Source organism: Lingula anatina, chromosome 1, assembly GCF_051362555.1.
Source record: "Lingula anatina isolate TDL-2025a chromosome 1, LinAna3.0, whole genome shotgun sequence".
NCBI classification, from domain to species: Eukaryota; Metazoa; Brachiopoda; class Lingulata; order Lingulida; family Lingulidae; genus Lingula; species Lingula anatina.
Window position 1 is genome coordinate 43,415,144 of NC_141767.1, and position 15,038 is coordinate 43,430,181.

The following is a 15,038-nucleotide window of genomic DNA, read 5'->3' on the forward strand; positions in this document are numbered from 1 at the left end:
CTGCAATTGCTTTGGTCTATGATTTATCTCTGTCAGTAAATCTTTATTATTCCTCATGGTGCAATAAGTATGATCAAAGTACATTTGGAGTGTCATTAACTAAGTAATTGACTCTTATTTTGACTCATTCATGATTGATTGAAAAATATGATTTCCATTTAATAGTTAACAGTTGTATTTTGTTAAGATAACATTGTTCTTTATGGTATATGAACAGAGTGCAATTACTCTGGGTTTGTTAATAAGACCATTGTTGGAATGGTATTATGAATTATTTATTTGGCTCTAGGCTTGTTTTATAATACATTAAGAGTAAATATTGTTTGCTTGGTTTTAGTACCTCTTATCGATATACAAACTCACACATTGTATATATATTTTTGTCTACAATTTTTGCCTTAATTGTTGTTGGTTTGGTTTACAATTTAGTTTTTTACCTAACACAAACAAAGCAGAAAAAAATGCTGGAGTAACCCATCTAGATCTAGAATAGAGTGCAATCAGCATGAATACAAAAAATATATTAAAAAGGTGAACTGTGTGAAAATCAGAGCAGTTGTACATGTGTTTTCTGCCAACTGTATTTCTTATCTCTGTATTCCATTCCCTAATGATTCTAGATCTATATTTTCTTCAACTATTTTTTTTACAGGAAAAAGCAAAAGAGAAGCAGCTTCGTGAGGAAATGGAAAGAGAGATGAAGGAAAAGGACAGACAATTGCAAGAGCTCCTTACACGGCATGCTGAGGTACATGTAGTTACTTGTGATGTAACTATTTTTCAAACACAGCCTAGTTCATGACTACTACACATTTTGTCTAACTTGGGTGAAAAACGTTTTAAAGTGGTTTATGCAGACAGTATGTGATGAAGTCTAATGACTGTATTTGTCTGTCAAATTGCCCCCTGTTCCTTGTTCTATTAAATTAACTCTTCAAAATGGGGCAGTGATAATGAATTTACATTGTTCAGTATGCACTTCAAATTTCAAGTTTTGTTCTCATAACAATAACTGTCTTTTTTCTTATCTCAGGCAAATGTGTCTGTAAATGTGTTAAATATGGTAATAAGATAAGGTTATTTGTCCCTGAGATAGTCATCTGACGTCATGCACTGTTGCTTCCTTCAGATGGAACAGAGGCTGGCAGAATTAAATTTTTCTGAAGTCGAGACCAAGCAAGAGAATGAGAAATTACTAAAGGTAAAACTGATTAACATATCAAATGAGATCTGTACTGTACTGTACTGTCTTTAGGAAAGTGGCATATTGCTGTATGTTTGACTGTTAGCATGTAGTCATATTGACAGTGCACATGAAAAATGATATGTTTGAGTTTGAAAGATGTTGAGCCTGAAAAAGTTGCAACTGTGGAGGTGAGTGGAATACAATTTTGCACATAATGAATTTGCATTTTTTTTTTTTTTTTTTTTTTTTTTTTTGAAGCTAGGACTACTAATTTTGTTTGATGCAGAAATTGCTGCACGTGTTTTAATTTTGTTTCACCATAAGACTCTTGAGTTAAACATATTTCCTTGAGCTTAGCTTGGCTAAGCTTTTTTTTTTTTTCATGACTCAGATTTTTCATTTTTTATAAGCTTAGCTGTATCAGTCAGAACAGATTGTTTTAATTGAAAAAATATGGTAAGATCAAAATCATGCCCTTAATTATCATAGAATTTTGTGAAAACAATTTTTTTGGAAAAAACTATTTTATCTTTTCTTTAAACATTACATCAGTTTTTTGACACATCCTTTTCTCTCTAGGAGAGAGAAATGTTGCAAGAAATGTTAGATAACTCCCAACGTTCCCTGGAAGAGTCAAAAACATACATAGGACAGCTGAGACAACAGACAAAACAAGAGAGGAGGGAGAGGGCAATGTAAGTAGACTAATATTGTAAAAGATCTGAAGATTAGATATGGTAGAATGCTACGGTGTCATTCCCCATTCTCATTGTAAGTGTATTTTTCTCCATGTATTACGGATATGCCTCAATGCCATCTTACAGTAATAAGAATTGTTTGTATTGTTAGACTGTGTTAATTACATGTACCACAACAGGCCCGTAGCCAGCAATTTCAAAAGGGGGGTTCTTTTTCTGAAAAAGTGGACCTTTTCCCATAAAAACTTCATGCACCTTGTTCAAATTTTACCCAGAGTGGACCTTTTCCCAGCAAAAGGGGCGGTTCTTTCGAACCCCCCCCCCCCCCCCCCCCCCCCCGGCTATGGGCCTGCACAAGAAAGATATTAACTGTAAACCCACAGTTTGATCACCTGGCCCACAAAGGAATGTCTGTTTGAGAAACTTCAAGGGTAGTTTTCATATTGAATTTAAGCATACCAGAGTAATGCAGGTACAGTTGCTTTGTGAAACTAGAAATTATGTCACAGCTGTCAGAGAGTAATATATATGTTCATTGTTTATGGTAGGCTTGGTGTGGACTTGGATAGCACTGTAGGGATATATAATATAGAATACCTGACAGCAGTGTGCGTGTCTCTCTCACATCACAAAGATTGTGAAGATAAAAATGGACACCCTAGACTAGATGGCATAAAGCTCAAACATGTGGACTGCATAATGATGGTTTAAAATTCTTTTGATTTATTTTTGCACTGTTGCATCCATTAGAATGAATTTTGCATTATAATGAGACTGGTACCCTGAGACGCAGCTTAATCAAATGGAAAATTTAAAAACTTGAGGTGCCTTTACCTGTTAGCTACTACATATCTTAAAATCTACATTACTGTGTTTGTGGTATGTACCTGGTATGCTGTATATGGACATGCTGCATGCATCTGTGCATACTGCTATATGCTTGTTAGTACAGCAAACATTCTGATTATAAAGCAAATTAAGATAAACCATTTCTAATGTAGTTTAATGCTCTTTTAATGCTTAATTAGTTGTGAGGAAAATATATGTTATTGTCTGTATTATTTTCTCACATATACCAGTCCTGTGGTTTCCGTTCCAGTCTCTTGTAAATAAACTTAAAATTTTGGTTAATGATGAATAGGTTCAGATAACTTGTCTGGTAGTTTCATCTTCAAAAACTGCACTTATTATCAAGATTTGAGATAGACATGACAAAAATGCATAATAATAAAGGCAAATGTCTTAGAGATGTCCAAGTTCCTGATCAATAAGGGTAGTTTATCCTTTATATTTATTCATAAGTCTTTTTTATGTATTCTGGTGGGAGATCATTCAACTGATCTCTACCCTTCTTTTTTGCACATGTCATGAAAATTCATAGCTCAGTATTTTCTGCTTAAGAAGGATTTTATTCATATGCCTCGATTATATAATTAGTGCTAACAAATTGCTAGAATTATTGAGATAAGATATTATGAAAAAATGATTAGTAAGACCATTAGTATCTATCATGCCATGAAAGCACTTCCCACCATAGAATTGCTGTAATTCTTTTAGATAAATGTTAATTTTAGTGCTATGGTTAAATATTGGTATATTCCTGTCATAAAATGAGGAAAAGAAAAAAAGTCGCTGTTCAGGGTTCAAACAAGCCACATCAGTATATTATTGGGGATAAAGATAATTGGAATATGTGCATGTACTTAATGTGTATGTGTTAACAAAAATAATTTGTCATTTCAGTCTAATGTACAGATATACAACTGAATTAATCAAGAATTGATATGAAAGTTTTCATCTTCAGTTCAACTGATCTAACAAGTTACAACTTTTATGGAACATGCACCAAACACATTCATTCCAATATTGGTTGATGATTTGGTCACATGATGATTTGTAAAATGTTCTAGATTTTACCTTTCATTAAAGAAGTGGCATACAGTTGTTAAAAAAACATAACTGTCAGAAAATTTGTTTCATATGGTCATTAGCTTCTATCTGGGCATAGCCAAAGTGCAGGCATTTTGTTAAATACATGGGGGAACTGCACGTAAATGAAGTGTTTTTGTTCTGTAGGTTAAGATAACAGCTCTGTCTGTGTTGATTACTGAACAGTCATGGTTAATTCAACTCTCGGGACATTGTCGGCCATGGTGAAGACACGTGAAGATAACGTGCCAGCTCTCACTTAATGGATAGTTTTCCTTATTTGCTATATAAATAAAAATTATTTCAATACCCTTTCTGTTATTTACATGGTTGCTTCCGTTCATTATGTATCTTTCTCTCAAATACAAAGGAATTTACTTAACAATCATCCTGCTCTCTTGTTGAATCCCATGTTGTGTTTCATCAAGCAAATATAAAAATATCAAAGACTGATGTTTCTGTTATTCCTTTCAATAAAATTTTCAATATTTGTCCTTCAGTTAGCAAAAATGCTGTGTTATTGCTTCCCTTGCTTTGATCACCATTCATTTGTTAATCAAATTATATTCATGAATCCCTAATATAGTAGCTCTAAACTGACACATCAGCATTCAGAGAGTATATACAATTACATTTAGGTCTATGTGGAACAGGATGTGGGGTTACAAGATTTCAGTAATGATGTACTGATACATTGTGCCATGGTCTTGAATTATTGAATGCATAGTGTTTTTCCGTATTTTATGCTTACATCTTTATATAATTTTAAGCAAGATATTGTTGTATGTTTTGAAAAAGCATTGTCACTTCTTATTTTCTGTGAGGTAGGAAATTTTGACTTATGCTGACAGGGTGATTTTTCATCATTTCCCTAGGCACCATAGCAGCAAGAGTTTTCTTTATATATTTCATGCTTATGGCTCTCTTGTGCCTCTCCAGCTGTATGTTTTCACTAATATAGACCATACCAGTCTGTGCATTAGGCTGGCACCCATCAGGAAAACTAATTCTGTGCACAGAATGTGCGTAGGATATGATGTTTTGTGTTTTATATTGCATGACTTTACTTTGATTTGCAGGGCTGCGTTGCAGATAACAGAGGGCATAGCATTAGAAAGGGAGACTTTAGTGAAGCAATTAGATTTACTGAGGTAAGTGAATGAAAGCCTATATGTAGATATTGTAAAATATCCTTGTTGGAGAAATATGAATCTTCAAAAGCCAAGGGTTAATGACCATGACGGTGTCTCATTGTATAACCCTTGGCCAAATATATACTGTAGTATTGTTCTCTTTATTATAGACATATTGCATTTGCAAGTGGATTTCATTTTTTCTAAAATATGACCATATTAATTTTGAAGCAACCAGTCAGATGTGCATCTGCTAAAGGCATACAATTTGCAGTAGACCTTTATAGAAAATATAATTGATTTTCATGGAAATTTTAGCAATTTCCCCTTTTTCACCATTATAAACGCTATTGGATACTGTTGAGAAAGCTAAACCCTTTTCTAAATTTTTACCATTGTGGGTGAAATTTACCTATCTCTATCTTCATTAAAAGGGTAACTCAAAAATTTGAAAAAATATTAAAACTCCAAAATGGGATTTCTGTATTGGAATTTTTAAATGGTTTTGGATATGGATAACCTTGGTGGTGCAGGAAAGGTTGAAATTTCCAGGAAACTCTAAAGAGTATCACCAGAGGGTCTGGACCACTTGGCACTCATGCTTATGGTGATCTCAGTCTCTGTCCCACTCGGTTACACAGGAGGTAGTAAAGCATCAATTTGAATAGACTTATCAAGGAAAGAATATCAGTGATGTACAGGAACACTATGTATTATCAATGCTAAAGTGTTTTCCTGCTTGAGAGCCCCACTCCCCATAGGGGCTGTTTTGTGGTCTCTTAAAAAAATATTAGAGGCACACACTCAGCCAATGTTTTATCTACATGAACAAGAAATTGCACTGCATGCAATGTTGCCTAATATGCACAGTTTGCTACCAGGCTTTCAAAGGATAAAGAAACCCAAGAAGTACGGAACCTAATTCCCAGAACTCTTATGTCATGTGTTTGTTTTCTGTGGGTAATGATGATCATAACAGCTGAATGGTTTTCATTTTAGAGACATGAACAAAAAGTTGAGAGATGACAAAGATGAAGCCGAGGCCAGAAGGGTAGGTATGATAGATAATTTTCTTCTTATGTAGTCACTATCCCACTTTTATTAGAATAATGAATACTGTGCACAGTAATTATACTCCACAGAAAGTTGTAGAGAGTTAAACACATTAAAAAACAATGCCTTTTAAATTTCAGTATTTACTCTGAACTTAACATTTTTGGTGATTTAATTAGTTTCATTACTCTTTTTCCTCCAAAAAGGAGAGTAAGTAATGTTACATATAAATGTCTAAAATAGCTTTGTAAGCTACCTAAAAAAACCCTAAACTTTCTGACAGATATATGCTTCATAAACCTGACATGTATTTACATACAGATGCTGTTTGTGTCTGTGTATATTCAGCTGCCATCATCATTGGATACCTTCAGTCAACTTATAACTGCCAAATTCCTGTTTTAGTTTTTGATTAAATGGTCGTATATATCAAAATGGCTGTATATATCAAAATCCACATCAAGGGTATAAATCAGATTATTATTTTTTTACAAGAGTAGTGATAATTTTTTAGGTACTTTGCATAAATTATTGTTCTTTTTCGCATTATAATAGCCATTTTAAGTTTTTTTCTTGTTTAATGTCTGTATCTGTGTCAGCTTTGCTGTCTAGTATACTAACTAATGTATCAGTAAATTAACCCAAGTGGCTCTGGGTTCCAGTGACTAACATTTGAGATTTGATTGCCTATTTGTGATTTTCTGGAAATGTTTGGTTTGTTGGGGTGTATTGAATATGAATTTATAAATACCTCTGTAAAACAATAATACCATAAATCCAGTGTCATATTTGATAAGATATTTGCTTGAAATTTGTATGTTTTGCTGTGAATTTGAACATTTTGTCCCCTTCTTTGTGCTACACTCAGGCTGCACAAGATCCAAGTACTCTACACCAAGAACTGTCGGAGGTAGTAGACATTTGCATGGCCTTGCCTTTTATTATTACTTATTATTTTACTGTTTGGATTACTACCTGTCACCTGTTTGATGTGTATTGCAGTTTAGTGTTGTTTGATCATGCATGTTTTATTTTCCTCTTTATCTGGTTCTGATTGGTTCTGGTTTTGCTTCTTTTCTGTCAGTACTGCTAGAAAATTTTCAAAATATTTGATACTGTGAAAAATTGATCATAGAATTGTTGTTTTGATTTAGATTGTATATAATCTCTTATGAAAACTGTACAAGAAAATTGCCAGTCTAACAAAACATTAGTTATAAACAAGATATCGTTGTTCTATATGTGTGTGTGTGTGTGTCCTCATAATCTGTTTTCTGACCAGAACATTGGCAATTTAAGAAAATGTTTTATTCTGATAATTCTTCTGGTAAATGGCCTGTAAGCTAGGGCTCACCAATAAAGGATTTCCTGCCGCAGCTGTTTTCCTGATATGCAAAACATTTTGAAAATGGTTTTCCAGTTAAACCAATAAAGTTGAAACCAATACACTGAACATTGCTATAAACATCTTTTTCTTTTTCTTGTTTTTTTCATGTTATGGGTCTTTTTTTCTGTTAAAATTCACTGATAATTATGAAAAAAATATCCATAAAAGAATCCAAATTTAATGTATTGTTGCACACAGTGCTCTTTACCAATCATTACAGTAATGTTGGTTGTGGTAACTGTATGCATGCAATAATCACTTAAATGTATTATCCTCTTTTAGTTTCCCAGTATTGGTGCATGTTCTTCACTGCTGGAATTAACAGATGCCTGTAGTTGTAATATCTGTAGGTGATGGACTTGTCCAAATGGTGTAGGACATGTATATTGACTGTCTGAAATATGGATAATAACATGATTACCCACTGCATTACATTTGAAGATTGTCTAATTTAATATATGGATGAACTTCAGATGAAATACGTATTGTAAAATTTGAAATACAATTTAATATGGTGATGACTTAATTTTTTCAATGTGGAAAATTGTGAATTTTACGGATACTGTATTTTTTTTCATAAATTCATAAAATTATAACATTCCTATTGTGCTGTAAAAGCACCATGATTGCTAGATCTAAGTATAATTTTTTTGTTTATAAAATTATGTATGTAAAAGATTGATAATTTTGGCCCATTGAAAAGTCATTACCATAGATGCTTATCATTCTTTGTGAGGCAGCCAATGTACACCTTATTACACTTATAGCTTTAACATATAGTTTAGTTTATTGCTTGGTGGTTTATAATAGCTTTTCCTGTATGTTTCACTAATTGTAGTATTAATTGCAGATAGATTGCATACTAAAATTTATTTACGAACTTAACATAATAACTTTGTTTTGAATAAAGTTGCACTGTTGGGAGATTTAAAGGATTTCACAAAAGATCCCATGTAACTTTGAAAGGGAATAAAATTTATATATAAGTTTGTTATTTTTGTTTGTTTGTAAAGTGCTATAGTTTCGTTGTTGTTTGTGCTTTATGTTAACTATCCTATACCTTTTTGTTGGGTGGGTTACTCTGAGAAATAAACCTGCTGCAGTGCAAAGACTTGTGCTTACACGAAAAACTGTAAATAATAATGATTATTATAAGGAAAACATGATCATAAGTGCAGCTGTCTCTGGATCTTTAAAAGACAAATGCCAAATTGTTTATTTGTTAAATTTTGGATCTGTTGTGTATTAAGAATAAAATGGTATGACACTCATTGTTTTAATATTGCTTTATACTCTTGCATGCTGCCTGTGTTGTACTGTGTTGTACACACAAGACAGACTCTTGAAATGTCATGTAAGTCATTAAGTCTGCATTGTGGCTAGTTCTTCTCTGCACTGTATGATAGTGATTTTTGAAAAGTGTTATTGATCAAGATAAAGAGTAAAATTCAGTTTCTGTGCATTCCAGGCAGAGGCAGAAGGGGTACTTTTCAAAACAGCAAAGAAAAAGAAAATCACTAAACAAGGATCTATAATGTCAAACTATTTTCAGTCTGATAAAAGGTAATGATATGTGTTGTAAATGCAAAGTTACAACATCAATCATGAAAAAGCCATTTTATTGCTATTTAGGCTGTAGTAGTTTTGTGCTTTGTTATCCAGGCTCTCCAGAGTTGCCATTTGACCTGGTTTGTTGCCATCTGCATTTTGATTATTGATTTGGTACAGTTTCTGTTTACAGCAGTGTCTGTTGTACTTTAAGTAGTTTTGTTCAAGAATATACATTCTCCTTTTTTGTAATGGTGATATTTTCATATGATCACAGGTTAAATGAGGGTAAGGTGGAAGAAGAAGGTTATGAAGAGGAGGATGAAGAAGCAGAGGGTGATAATTTCATGGGAGAAGAAGAGGAAGAAGTTACAAGTGGCTATCATAGTAATCATCACAAACATCATTATCATCAGCATGATCCATCTCATCATCATGTGAACAGTATTCAGAACCAAGCAAATTTACATTCAGCTCTCTTACAAGAAAAATCAGACTTCGAGGCAGATGCAGAAATTTCCAGATACTCACAAAATGAACCAAATGGATTTGAAAATCTCAGATCGGAAGATTACGAGGTTGATGAAGTGAACAATGTTGTTAAAAATGGAATTTTGAAAGAAGAGTCTGAGTTGAATTTAAAAAACAATGGCACAGTAGGTCAAGAAAAATCTCCATATATAGCAGATCTTACTAGCAGTGAAAATGAGGGGAAGAAGAAGATGAAGAAAGACAGGTATGATTTTTGGTCTGTTCAAAAGTTTTTTGTTTTTGATAATAATGATTCCATTATTTATTTATTTTTTTTTTATTAATTGATTTTTGAATGATGTTCATGATACTTTTGGCATAAAATAAAACTGAAGAAAATTGGAGTCATAATTTTCATTCATGTATCTTCTTCATGAAAATTTATCGACTCCATCTATACATGTAGTTAAGAGCTGAAAAAAACTTTTTAAGAAGAGAAACCTTTTGCAACTTAACAGAAAAGTTATATCCATTTATAACTGATAACCACGAAAAAGTCTTGGTTATGTCATTCTTTAGGACTGAATGGTATTGTACATACGTACTACTTGAAATAGAGGAGATATAAAAAATTGAATAGGAGTAGCCAAGTTATGTCCATGATGTTCACAAAATATAAACACACTTCTGATAATGTTTCTTTTAGAAAGAGTAGGACATATCGCAGTCATCTCCAGCAGATAGTAGACCAACATTCCAGTGACTCCAGTGATAGGGATAAACCTATAGAGACAACAAGTAGGCGAACCAGAAAGTATAAAAGGTAAGAAATTATACATATTTTTTTGCTATATTATGAAAGGTTTGAGTAAGTTGATGATTACATGTGAACCTTACCTTTATATTTTATTCATTAAACATCTGCTTTTGCTGTACAACCTACATGTAGTTGAGTTCTAAAAACCTAGCCAGTGCTTGTAAAGTAGTTATTTTAAGTATTATTTTACTTTAAGAGTAAAACTGCATGTTCTTGTCACTAAAGAGTGTATTCCAAGGCTACAGGTGTGGGTATGTGTATGCGGGGTATCCCACTAACTTCCTCATCCAACTTCAATGAAATTTTCAAGGAAATGAATGTTTTGGTTTATACTAAGATTACAAAACAGCAGATCATTATAATTAAGCTTTAGGGTACTGGTGTGACAGTTACTTATTTTTATTATGAATAAAATGCATCATTATGAGCGTCTGGATATGCACAGGCTGGTTTTCTCTTAGGCTTATAATAATAGTAATATGTTTTCCTGTCAGTCATTCATTAGAATGTAGCTACACTGTATCTTTTGAAGAAAAACTGACAACTTTTAAAATTTAGAAAATGGAAAATGTTTTTCAAGGAACTTTTGTATACTATTTGTTGCGCTAATTTAATCATTCTCATTTTATGAATTTGTATGTATTATATCAAAAAGTGGGCATCATTGAATTGTATTGTCCGAACACAATTTTGTTGCAGGTCATAGTCTGTATATATGTCAGCATTAGCTGCTTCTTTACTAGTTACATTTTGAAACAAAGAATGTTTCCATTTGTAAAAAAAAGTGCAAACACATATCATGATTTCCTTATCAGACATGTATTTCTAATAATGCTTGTTTTCTTTGTTTTCCCTCCCCCCACCCAGCAGTTCACTGTCAGGCAGTGATATAGAGGAGGTCAATGAGAACATTGACAACATGATTGCCTCTGGAATTGAGGAGATTAATCTCACAAGGTGGTTATGTCGTGGTTGAGGGTTGAAGTAACACTCTGAATTCTTTTACCCTAGTGTCAGAGTACTTGCAGAAATACTTCAAAGCACATGATAGTGGTTCTGTACAAAGTTTATCTGTGGTATCCACTGAATAGGGGTATGGCAAATGTTAGTATGTACTCTGGCACTCTGGGTCAGCTTTTTGATCGTCTAGCAAAATTATCCTGTCATCAATTTGACAGAAAGACATGCCTTTATAATAAAATAATAAAGATAATTAAATGATTTTTCTTTAACTTATGTGCCTCTGATTGCTCTTGATCAGTGGCTATATATCACATTCAGGTTTATCAACTTGAAACTAATCATAATATCAGATGAACATATTAATATCACGCAGAGACTGATTTGCAACACCATATTGACAATTCAAATTATATGACACCAAAAATGAAATAACAACAGCACATTAAATTAATTATATTGAACTTATTGTAGTTTAAGTTGATTAACAGTGTGTTACTGTACATTCACATTAGTGTGAAGTATTGTGAACAAAATGAGATAATATTTTATAGTGCTTACATATGATACAATTAGCAATCATGTTTAGTAAATGTAGTTTGAAAGTTAGGGTCCTCTACAATTATTAAATCATATTTTTTCATATTATTGCAAGTTAGCCTGATTAACAGTATGTGCACTCACATCAATAATTCTAAAATAAAAAGAATTTTATTCAGGTTGCTTAATTTCATATGTGTAACTATATAAAGTTATATGTCTTCAGACAGGAGTGCAAAAAGCCTTCAAATTTTAGAACAATACATTCAGCTGATATTGTACTAACTAAAAAGAAATGTTGGTGGAGGTAAATTTCATCTCTCCTAATCTAACACTAACCCACATTGTAGTTCTAGAACTATGCAACGCTCTTATGCCAACATGACATTGGTCAGTGAAAAGAATCCAGAAATTCAGGATGCTAGAAGGAAATTTAGCTGGGGCATCATTGTGAAAAAGGCTCTGGAGACAGCCAATAGCCTAAAATCTGTAGATGAGGAAACTGTCGATGAGGCCCCTACAATGTAATAATGTAGATTTGATCATTTTCAGAGTCTACTTAAGGTGATGGTCTTGGATTTCATGCCATTATTATTGGGTTATTTTGCCTTTCCATCCATTTGCATGGGAACCATTCACTTTGGCAAGGACCCACTCATGTTAGTTATTCTCAATACTTACTAAGTTGACAATGTACTGATTTGGTATCAGTTTGGTTGACAGGTGTTTGGGCTAACTTACATGAAATAATGCTTGCTTGGAATGCTGACCTACGTAGTATCTGGGACTTCCCCCGGTGGCTTTCTGCTTTCAAAGCTATTTGCAGAGCTAAATGAAAGTCATTCTAACCATTCAATGTGTCATATATATTATAATAAGATTTATTCTTTATGTACCCATTTAACAAACTTACATAAAAATTGGCATCTTTAATGTTTTTTCTTCATGGCAAGGAAGGTAAGAATTAATTGATATTCTTTGCTTTATTTTATGAGTCAAATAGTCAGGTTGTAAAAGTTGAATCAGATTACATGATAAAACTGGTTGGGTTTCATTTCACTTTATGTTGTTCTTCTATTTGTAGAAATGGAGGAAGTGGTTCCTCTGAGAAGAATGGTAAGCAAAGTTTAAGGCGCTCTCCTGTCTCTGGTCATGGCCCCCTTGCTCTCAGATCTCAGCCCATTGGAGCAAGTGATGTCAGAGAAATGGGGGTTGGCGAGCAGGTAAGGACTAGGGGAATTGAAAGATGGGGATAGAAATTGTAGAAGTTTACTGTATAAGTTACAGTAAGAGTTTTTGTAGTGTAATAACAAGAGACCATCTAAAGAAATTAAAGGCTTTAGACAAAACACACTTCAAAAAGGAATAGGGCATTTGGATGTGAGAAAATATTAATGAGAAAAAAAAAGGTCAGCTGTTGAAATGATTGGATTGAAAGTGATTTTGGTTGGAATTTTAATGCATTATAGTCTCACACAAAGTAGACATTTTCTGAACATCCCAAAGAAAAAAGTTCAGAAATATTTCATTGCTTAAAGAAATTCTTCTTTGTGATGTTTTTGAATGTACTTCATTTTTCTTTTATAGGACCCTGGGCTTCCTTCCACCCCAGAACGACTGTTTAAGGTCATATTTGTTGGGGACTCTGGTGTTGGTAAAAGTAGCTTTATCCACAGGTTTTGTACCAATCAGTTCAGGCCTTCCTTTAGTGCAACTATAGGTAAGATTACTTCACTTTGTTGCATCTTATGTATGTCAAAATTCAATCTGGAAGGTTACATTTTACATGTTAAAATACATAGAGGATAAAGTATTATAATTTCACATCATAAATAATAATCATTATAATTTAAGTAAAAAAAACTTACATTCAAGAGCTTTTTGGTACTTGGAATGTAATTAGAGTCACAGCAGACTGTATGGATGAGAGAAAAACTGATGACCAGTCCCTGTAATATTTAAGGAGAGATTGAAGACAAATAAGCAGTGCTAAAAAATCAATTTTTCTTTCAGGAGTGGATTTCCAGGTGCAGACTATGCTGGTGGACAGTCAAGTCATTGCTCTGCAGCTCTGGGACACAGCAGGACAGGAAAGGTAAATAATATATGACCTTGAGATTGATGAGTCTGTGTTTGCAGGCATTTTTATTGAACCTAGCTGTGCACTTATTATGTCTTTTGTGCCTTCTCTGCATTTTAGTTATTGAAGTGCAGAGGTGCAATATGAAGGTCCTCCAGATTTTTCTTTTCTGTTATTTTCTATGATATTTTTCTATTTTATAATGTCCCTTAAGTGTCTGAAAATACCAAAAGGTTTTTTACTGAGTGGCAAGGAAAGCTTTCTTTTTTATGCTCAATTCAATTAACATTTTAATGTCATATATCACATTTGATCATGATTTTCCAGGTTCCGTAGTATTACCAAACAGTACTTCCGTAAAGCTGATGGGGTGCTGATTATGTATGATGTCACCTCAGAAAGTTCCTTTAAAAGTGTTAGAAACTGGATTGCCAGTGTACAGGTACATGCAACTCTTAAAACTGATTCTTTATCTCGATACGCGTATATAATTTTTGATGGCCAGTGATCCATGGATTGGTATTTTGTCATTTTGTTTTTTCAGACAACTGAATTTTGTAAGTTCAAATTGTCACATGTTTATATCTCATATGTTCTGCTACAATATACAAAGTACAATATTAGTTTATCAAATTGTAGTAGGAAATGTTATGGATGTTGATTTATTTAATATATACAGGAGGGAACAGATGATGGCACAGTGCTGATGCTGGTTGGTAACAAAGTGGACCTGATTGAGTGTAATTACCGCAGAGTGATCAAAACTAAGGATGGGGAACACCTGGCAGATGTAAGGGTTCCTTTTATGGAGATTTTATTTATCCTTAACCACTGTATGTAGAGTGGATTGCTATAAGTGTTTTTTTTAAACCAGTTTAAAGTTGTTGTCATCTTTTTCCAACATTAAAGGGATGTTATATCATCTCTAAAACTTGGTTCACTGCAAATCCAATATTTTTTTTTAATTGGCACTTAATAAAATTACTTTAAAAAATGAACCATTTACTAAAAAAATGAACCACTTACAATTCTGTTTTAAAATGTTAAAGCATAAATTATTAAAAACATCTTTTATTCACAATATTTTCCTTAACATATTTTCCAGGAAAATGGTGCATTATTTTATGAGGCCAGTGCTAAGTCAGGAATAAATGTTAAGGAATCACTTCAAGCAATGGCAGCGTAAGTTGCTATTTTTCTCTTTAAAATGTGCCATATTTATCATTACCTAGTTAA

The 15,038-nt window shown here is 33.0% G+C and overlaps 1 protein-coding gene across 15 annotated transcripts in view; it reads left to right on the forward strand.

Annotated features, from left to right (window-relative positions):
• LOC106151558 (EF-hand calcium-binding domain-containing protein 4B) overlaps positions 1–15,038 on the forward strand; it is a 35,559-nt gene that overhangs the window by 18,204 nt on the left and 2,317 nt on the right. For 10 of the 15 annotated variants that reach the window (XM_024074468.2, XM_024074473.2, XM_086998721.1 and 7 more), the window contains 17 exons: positions 653–748; positions 1,130–1,201; positions 1,766–1,881; positions 4,893–4,964; positions 5,946–5,997; positions 6,868–6,909; positions 8,855–8,949; positions 9,212–9,670; positions 10,112–10,228; positions 11,090–11,179; positions 12,073–12,246; positions 12,807–12,945; positions 13,310–13,442; positions 13,736–13,817; positions 14,130–14,244; positions 14,482–14,592; positions 14,908–14,984. In XM_024074468.2, coding sequence (XP_023930236.2) covers positions 653–748; positions 1,130–1,201; positions 1,766–1,881; positions 4,893–4,964; positions 5,946–5,997; positions 6,868–6,909; positions 8,855–8,949; positions 9,212–9,670; positions 10,112–10,228; positions 11,090–11,179; positions 12,073–12,246; positions 12,807–12,945; positions 13,310–13,442; positions 13,736–13,817; positions 14,130–14,244; positions 14,482–14,592; positions 14,908–14,984 — 2,042 coding nt within the window. The remainder of the gene's footprint in view (positions 1–652; positions 749–1,129; positions 1,202–1,765; positions 1,882–4,892; positions 4,965–5,945; positions 5,998–6,867; positions 6,910–8,854; positions 8,950–9,211; positions 9,671–10,111; positions 10,229–11,089; positions 11,180–12,072; positions 12,247–12,806; positions 12,946–13,309; positions 13,443–13,735; positions 13,818–14,129; positions 14,245–14,481; positions 14,593–14,907; positions 14,985–15,038) is intronic. The other 5 variants (XM_086998738.1, XM_086998749.1, XM_086998752.1 and 2 more) reach the window with 5 other exon arrangements.